The 7,796-nt window shown below is 37.5% G+C and overlaps 1 protein-coding gene across 1 annotated transcript in view; it reads left to right on the forward strand.

Annotated features, from left to right (window-relative positions):
- The window catches only part of LOC108527520 (guanylate cyclase soluble subunit alpha-2-like), a gene marked incomplete at its 5' end in the record, with an annotated part of 85,006 nt that extends 77,638 nt beyond the window's left edge, over positions 1-7,368 (forward strand). The window contains one exon of the mRNA XM_017868843.1: positions 6,599-7,368. Within this exon, the coding sequence (XP_017724332.1) occupies positions 6,599-7,368 (770 nt within the window). The remainder of the gene's footprint in view (positions 1-6,598) is intronic.
- Between the last annotated feature and the right edge of the window lie 428 nt (positions 7,369-7,796).

Here is a 7,796-nt window from a genome sequence, read left to right on the forward strand (position 1 = left end):
ATTCTACCTTGTTTATACTAATATTGCCCCTCATTTCTGCTTTTTTTCTTGCAGTTTCTTTGAATTCTTTGCCTGTTGATTAATTTTCAATCTTTTATTTTTTAATCACCTTTTATAAGTACAATTCTTGTAGAGGGAGTGAGAGTTTTCTCATTTAATGGGATGATTTATTCATTTACATTTACCTTAATCCATGATGTATATGATTTTCTTGATTTATCATATTTATTTTACATTGTTTTGTTTCTGGTCTTTTGCTGTTTTGATCATTTTGACATATATATATATATATGTATAATATTTGATCTTGTATTTGGAGAGTTCTACTCTAATTTCCCATTTAATTATTGATTATCTTCCTTTTTCTCTTAGTAAAATTAGACCCATGGGTTTTGTATTATTTTAAAACAGTATCAATTATTTTCTTTCTAAGATTATATTATTCCTACCCCCTCAAATCCCATTAAGAAGAAACTTTTAGAATAGATTTACTTTTCTTTTCTCTACCTTCTCCCCTTTCCTTACCATCCAACTCCTGTGTTTTGCTGCGATTATTTAGTTTCAGAATATGAGTAAAATTTACCTTGTGATAGTTTGGTAGTTTTTCTGTGTATCAGTAGTTTGTTTGTTTATTTGTTTGTTTTGAGATGGAGTTTTGCTCTTGTTGCCCAGGCTGGAGTGTAGTGGCGTGATCTCGGCTCACTGCAACCTCTGCTTCCTGGGTTCAAGCAATTCTCCTGCGTCAGCCTTCCTGAGTAGCTGAGATTATAGGCATGCGCCACCACGCCCAGATAATTTTGTATTTTTAGTAGAGACGAGGTTTTTCCATGTTGGTCAGGCTGGTCTCGAACTCCTGACCTCAGGTGATCTGCCCACCTCAACTTCCCAAAGTGCTGGGATTACAAGCGAGAACCACTACGCCTGGCCTGTATCAGTAATTTAAAATTAGTGTTCATATTACAACTGTCCAGGTAATAGGTCGTTATCCATAATATATATATATGTAAATGTATATAATCTGTGGATATTTGTATGTGTAAACACATCTGGATATGATGTATATGTACACATACTTCAGAAAGCTTGTGTCTATGTGTGTGTTGTAAGGTTAATTGCTCACTAATATGTCTACTTTTCCTTCTTCTCTTAACCAGATTACTCCTTCATTCTGAGTGATTTGTTGTTCGATTAATTTTTTTTTTTTTTTTCATTTTCTAAGGTGTTTCACTGAGTGATGGAATCTATGAATCTTTCCCAGATACTTTTGGGTAATAAACCTTTAGGTTTCAGTTCTCTCAGTATCTCACCTGTATTTTTCTCTCATCATTTAGCTTTCATTGTTGCAGATGAAAAGTAAATTTTTTTAATTACTTGTTTTTTCTTGCAACTTAAAAAATCTTCTTTATCTTTTTTTTTCCCCCCAGGAATCCAACCAGATATTCTTAGGGGGTGTATGTGTGTGTGTGTGTGTGTGTTTCTTATCAATCCTGGTTGCAATTTATGCTTTTTCCATCTGTAGATTTAGAGTTTTCCATGATTCAGAGGAAATTCTCTCTGTAATTCATTCAGTTATAGTCCTTCCTCCGTTGGTTTCTTTTTTGTCATTCTACATTATAGTGTTTTTAGAGGTTGTTCCTCTAAATATGTTTATGGAAAATAGAAGGATCACGGAACAAATACTACAAGGGACTATCTGCTATTTTATAAGAAAGACATGGACATGTGCTTTGTGATTTGAAAGGAAGGAGTAACATTGATAGTTTTGCAGTGTACTTTTGTGATACTGCACTTGTTAGATGTAGTTATTAGGTGAAAAAATTTGTTTCAGAGTACTCACATTGGGGTTGGCTTCATTTTTATTATACCATATTTCACATTATTAAAATTTGTATCTGATATATGTTTTTAATTGTTAAAAAAATTTAATTTTTTTAAAATTCACAGATTAAAAAAAAATTATTTTAAATTCAGCGGTGCATATGCAGGTTTGTTGTATAGGTAACCTTGTGTCATGGAGGGTTTGGTGTTCAGATTATTTCACCACTCAGATATTAAACCTGGTACCAATTAGTTATTTTTCATGATCCTCTTTCCCCTCCCAAAGATGGCTCCCCAGTGATTGCTTCCTGACATTTACACTCTTGTACAGTAATTTTCAGTACAGGGTGTCACTCTGTCACTCAGGCTGGAGTACAGTGGTACAGTCACAGCTCACTGCAGCCTAGACTTCCTTGGGCCCAGGTGATTCTCTCAGCCTCCAGAGTACCTGGGACTGCAGGCCTGCACCACTATGCCTGGCTGTTTTTTTGTATTTTTAGTAGAGACAGGGTTATGCCATGTTGCCCAGGCTGGAACCACCAACAGCTTTTTTTTTTTTGAGACAGGGTCTCCCTGGACAGCTGCCCAGGCTCAATGCAGTGGCATGATCACGGCTCACTGCGACCTCAACATCCTGGGCTCCAGTGATCCTCCCACCTTAGCCTTCCAGGTAGCTGGGACTATCGTCTACAGGCCTGTACCACTGTGCCCTGCTAATTGTTGTATTTTTTGTAGATACGGGGTTTCACCATGTTGGCCAGGTTGTGTCTTCAACTTCTGGGCTCAAGCGATCAGCCTGCTTCAGCCTCCCAAAGTGCTAGGTTTACAGGCATGAGCCACTGTGCCCGGCCTAACCTGCTCTTTTATTCAAGTCTCCCTTCAAACATTGTCTCCCTGAGGAGAGGCAGATACTCTCTTTCCTCTACCTCCATGGGTACTCCTGTATACCCCTGTTGTAGCCCAACCATAATGTAATTTAATGTTCTGTAGGGGCCCACGAGAGAAAATCACGTGTCTTTTTGTTTTCATATCCTTAGATGTGGCACAAGTGCAACCTTAAAAGGTTAGTAATATTCACCAAACAAATGCTTAGCTGAATGCTTAATTTCTATGAAACAAAGCTTATTCTCCAGGTATCAGGTATTATGCCAGTGATAGATATGCAGACATAAATAGGGCAAGATCCTTGTCCTCAAGAAATGCCATCTGAGCTGGGGTGGGAAAGCAGATGAGAGATAACAGGATCAGGTCGTGAAGGAATAGATTCTATTTCATTTACAGCTAAAGGATGCCAGCATTTATGCTATTCACCTTTTTTAAAAGAGGTGAATTAACAGTAGTTAAAAATTCTAACTTAACTTACCCATTAATAAGAGCAGTTTTGTTATGAATTTTGCCCCTCGAGGAAATGTATTCTTATAGACCCAGATGTCAAGCTGTCATAGAATCTTGTGATGTGAGGAGATGAGCATTGTCTATAGGTTTCAAGTGATTTACTGTAAGTAGGGAGTTTGCGTCAGTCGTAGGCGGAACCTTGGGAGTCAGAATTGCATCAGTTGTCTGAATTGAATTACTTTGTCTGTGCTTTCTGAATTTTGAGATTAAGGTTTAAAATGAAAGTCTTGGCTGTTGACTTGTAGCATATTTGTAAAAGTTGAAGTAGTCTTTTCTTAGTTTTAATATTTTCAAATCTAATAGTTTTTTTCTTCCTTTCTGATTTTGTGCAGTTTAACAGTTCTGGGAATAAAAATCTTTATTCATTAATTGAATATTATGGGTTTATATAGAACTGAGCAAAGAGTAGTTTGTTGCCTATGGTGTACTTACCTAGTTGTTATTTTCTGGATGATTCTTCGGGATCCTGGCATTAGACACAGAACATAAGCTTATACCGTATTGTCTTTACATTTGTGTGCACCATAACTGTGAGGGCCTTTTCAATGTTATGAGAAATGCAAGTTAGAAAAACTTCTCTTTTTCTCTTCAATGCATGTGGACCCGAAGTCTTTTGAAAATACAATTCTTCAAAGTTTAGAAGCAATCCATGGAATATTTTTGGTGGCATATGGAATATTGTAGTTCAGCATATATGGTCAGTTTATAGGAATTTTTATTTATTCTGTATTTAGTTTTAATAAAATTTCATTACTGGAAGATTTCATAGCAACAAAGGACTGTCAATGAATGTGTATATAAATTTAACTTGTATGTTAGAGTTTTCTAGTTATAACATAGTGATGGTGATGTAAGGATTTGGCATAGAAAGAAGTTTTCGTGAAGGCAGTGAGAATTAATGTTAAGACAGACTAATCAGACCAGGAGAGTATGGTTTGATAAGCCAAAAGAGATGAGAGTTTTAGGAGGAAGGGATGATTAATAGTGTCAAATTAAAGGAAAAACAGCAAACAAAGTTAAGTAAGATAAGGACAAAACAATATATATTGGTTTAAGTATTTATGAAAGCAGTTTCAACAGAGCAGTCAGAACAGGAACCTAATGGCAGTGAATATTATCTATCTTGTTTTCTCTTTTACACTAGAGAACTGGACAGATAAGTACTGGTATTATCAATTCTGGCTGACATTATTGTTAGTGAATGCAACATATGTTGAAGAGCAGTCTTGTAACCTGGGAATGTGAGATGAGTGGTGATATTTTTATCTTAATAGGTGACTTTCTCAACAAGTCTTGAGCATCCAATCCATGAAACCAAAATGAATATGAAATGCTTATTAATAAAGGGACTTTCTCACTTAGGTTTTCTACTTATTTTCCTATCACATTGATTTTAAGAAGTTCTTTGTCAAACTGACTTCTTGGCTACCACAAATTTTAGACTCTATAGTAAGCTCTTAAAGAATATTAGCCGGGCGCGGTGGCTCAAGCCTGTAATCCCAGCACTTTGGGAGGCGGAGACGGGCGGATCACGAGATCAGGACGATCGCATGACCATCCTGGCCTTTAAACACGGTGAAACCCCCGTCTCTACTAAAAAAATACCAAAAAACTAGCCGGGCGTGGAGGTGGGCGCCTGCTAGTCCCAGCCCCTACTCGGGGGAGGCTGAGGCAGGAGAATGGCGAGGAAACCCTGGGAGCGCGAGCTTGCAGTGAGCTGAGATCCGGGCCACTACACTCCAGCCCCGGGCGACAGGAGCGAGACTCCGTCTTCAAAAAAAAAAAAAAAAAAAAAAAAAAAAAAAAAAAGGAATATTAGGTCCGGTGCTTTGACATTTTAAAAAATAATATTATTCACTCTGTTCATTTGCCTCACTTCTGGCTGGGAGGAACACTCAGGGAATGATAAAGGTAGGAAAGCAACTAAGCTGTAGACAGCCTAGATTGCTCTGCACTCTAATGGGGCGCTAGCAAAGTGACCTTCTTTTTCCCAGTCCTGCCTGATTTGCAGGACTTCCAAATGAGATGAAGTAAATGGGGTAAGAAAATATGAATATGTAAACTACATGTATTGATTTCAACCAATGTCAAAGGAGAAGCAATAGAGTGACTTTAGGTAGAAGCTGTCTTTAATATGAAGGCCAAAATCTTTTATATGTGTTATAGTCCTCCTTGGCACATAAATTCCCTCATTTTTCCTCAGATCATCCTCAAGCGGGGATCTTGTGATCACATGTGATTCTGCTTCTTATTACTATGGAATACATTGTGCACACTTATTTATTTTTCATTATAATATCCAGCACTATAAGGTAGAACTCCTTTTGCCAGGGCATCAGGGAGTGATTATATATGGAGAAAACTTAACAGTAACCTTTAATTTTATCTCATCAGATTCCTACTCCATTCTTGGCTGCCCTCACTTTTGTGGGTGAAAGAATACAAATCATTCCACAGTTCTGACATTATTATTTTCTTGTTTTGTCTCATTTTCCCTGGGGTCTAGCTGACCTGCATGTCTTTCCCTGAGAATGCTAATGTAAGCCTTTTGTTTCCACCAGATAGCTTGATGCCTCTCCCCGCTCATGTACCATAGATTTCCTCTCTGGTTTATATTTTCCACTTAATACATGCATTTCGATAAGAAGTAAGATGATAATATGGATGGTATATGGACATAATATGTAGGCAACTTGGATATTCTATGAAGAATGGGGAAATCATTAAGAAAAAGAAAAATATATTATCTGTGATAACTACTGCAAGGCTATTGAAAGGTGAACAGCTAGATTAGCAACATTTAAAAAGCTGATGCTCTGAGAGTTAGGGGGAAGGAAGGGATAAACAGGACTTTTAGGGCAGTGAAATGCTCTAGGTGATATGATAAGTGTATACATATCATTATACATTTGTTTAAGCCCACAGAATATGCAATATTAAGAGTGAACCCTAATGTAAACCATGGACTTTGGATGATAATAATGTGTCATGTAGGTTCACAGATTGTAATAAATGTACCACACTGGTGGGGGATGTGATAATGGGGCAGGCTGTGCGTGTGTGGGGGCAGAGAGATATGGGAAATAACTGTGCCTTCTGCTCAATTTTGCTGTGAATCTAAAACTGGTCTAAAAATATGTAGTCTATTTAAAACAAACAAAGGTTCATGCTCATTAACATTTTAGAAGCATCCCGAAGATGAACTGAAATTTACTTTTCCTGATTCAAGATGAGTGAATTAACCTATGTGAAAATTTGTGGATCCAAGATAAATAACCTTTGTTACTTCACTCAGTAGTTACTCTTTTGATGAGCACTTAAAAAGCTATAAATTCAATTATTTATATTAGACTTCACTAACATTTGCTTCCCATTTAACCTCTAGGTTTGAAGTTTGAGGAAATTCAAGAAAGATTTGGTGAAGAGTTCTTTAATATATGCTTTCATGAGAATGAGAGAGTCCTTCGAGCTGTAGGTGGCACTTTGCAGGACTTTTTTAACGGCTTTGATGCTTTGTTGGAACACATTAGAACTTCTTTTGGAAAACAGGCCACTCTGGAGTCACCATCTTTCCTATGCAAAGAGCTTCCTGAAGGCACTCTCATGCTCCACTACTTCCACCCTCACCATATTGTGGGGTTTGCAATGCTGGGGATGATTAAGGCTGCAGGAAAGAAGATCTATCGGCTGGATGTGGAAGTGGAACAGGTTGCAAATGAGAAGCTATGCTCTGATGTTTCAAACCCAGGCAATTGTAGCTGTCTTACTTTCCTTATCAAAGAATGTGAAAATACTAATATCACGAAGAACCTTCCACAGGGAACCTCCCAAGTTCCTGCGGACCTCAGAATTAGCATCAACACCTTCTGCAGAGCCTTCCCTTTCCACTTGATGTTTGACCCCAGCATGTCAGTCCTTCAGCTGGGGGAAGGTCTAAGGAAGCAGCTTCGATGTGACACTCACAAAGTGCTCAAGTTTGAGGACTGCTTCGAGATTGTATCTCCAAAGGTTAATGCCACCTTTGAAAGGGTCCTACTGCGACTGTCTACCCCGTTTGTGATTAGAACCAAGCCTGAGGCTTCTGGCTCTGAAAATAAAGACAAGGTAGGTGGTTGTGGACTTGAGATAGGAGATGGGAACCAGAAGAGTGGATAATTATTTCAGTAAATTATATGGTGGCTCTACTTGTAATTATTTAGGCGAGAGAGCTCAAAGTGCCATTTAGAAGATTACTGGTCCCTGGATGTATGTAAAAAGATTTGGCCCAATTCCCAGCCATTTTGCATAGTGTCTGCCTCCTCCATTAATTTATTTCAGCATATAAAAAGAAGACATTTATTAATACTAGCTATAGCAATTACAAAATGATAGAACTCACTAAAACCTGATAATATAAACTCATGAATATTTCCACTGACTCTAGTCAAATTGTAAGAAATATAGCATTTCAACATTGTGGGGCATGATTGCAATATCTTTAAATATATATGCTAAAAGCTACCTTCACTTTGAATATGTTCTTTTCTAAATTTCATGATCTAGGAACATCTGGTTTACATCCTATTTTTGTCTTAATATGCAGA

This window comes from Rhinopithecus bieti, unplaced genomic scaffold, assembly GCF_001698545.2.
Source record: "Rhinopithecus bieti isolate Rb0 unplaced genomic scaffold, ASM169854v2 scaffold_789, whole genome shotgun sequence".
In the NCBI taxonomy this organism is placed as follows: domain Eukaryota; kingdom Metazoa; phylum Chordata; class Mammalia; order Primates; family Cercopithecidae; genus Rhinopithecus; species Rhinopithecus bieti.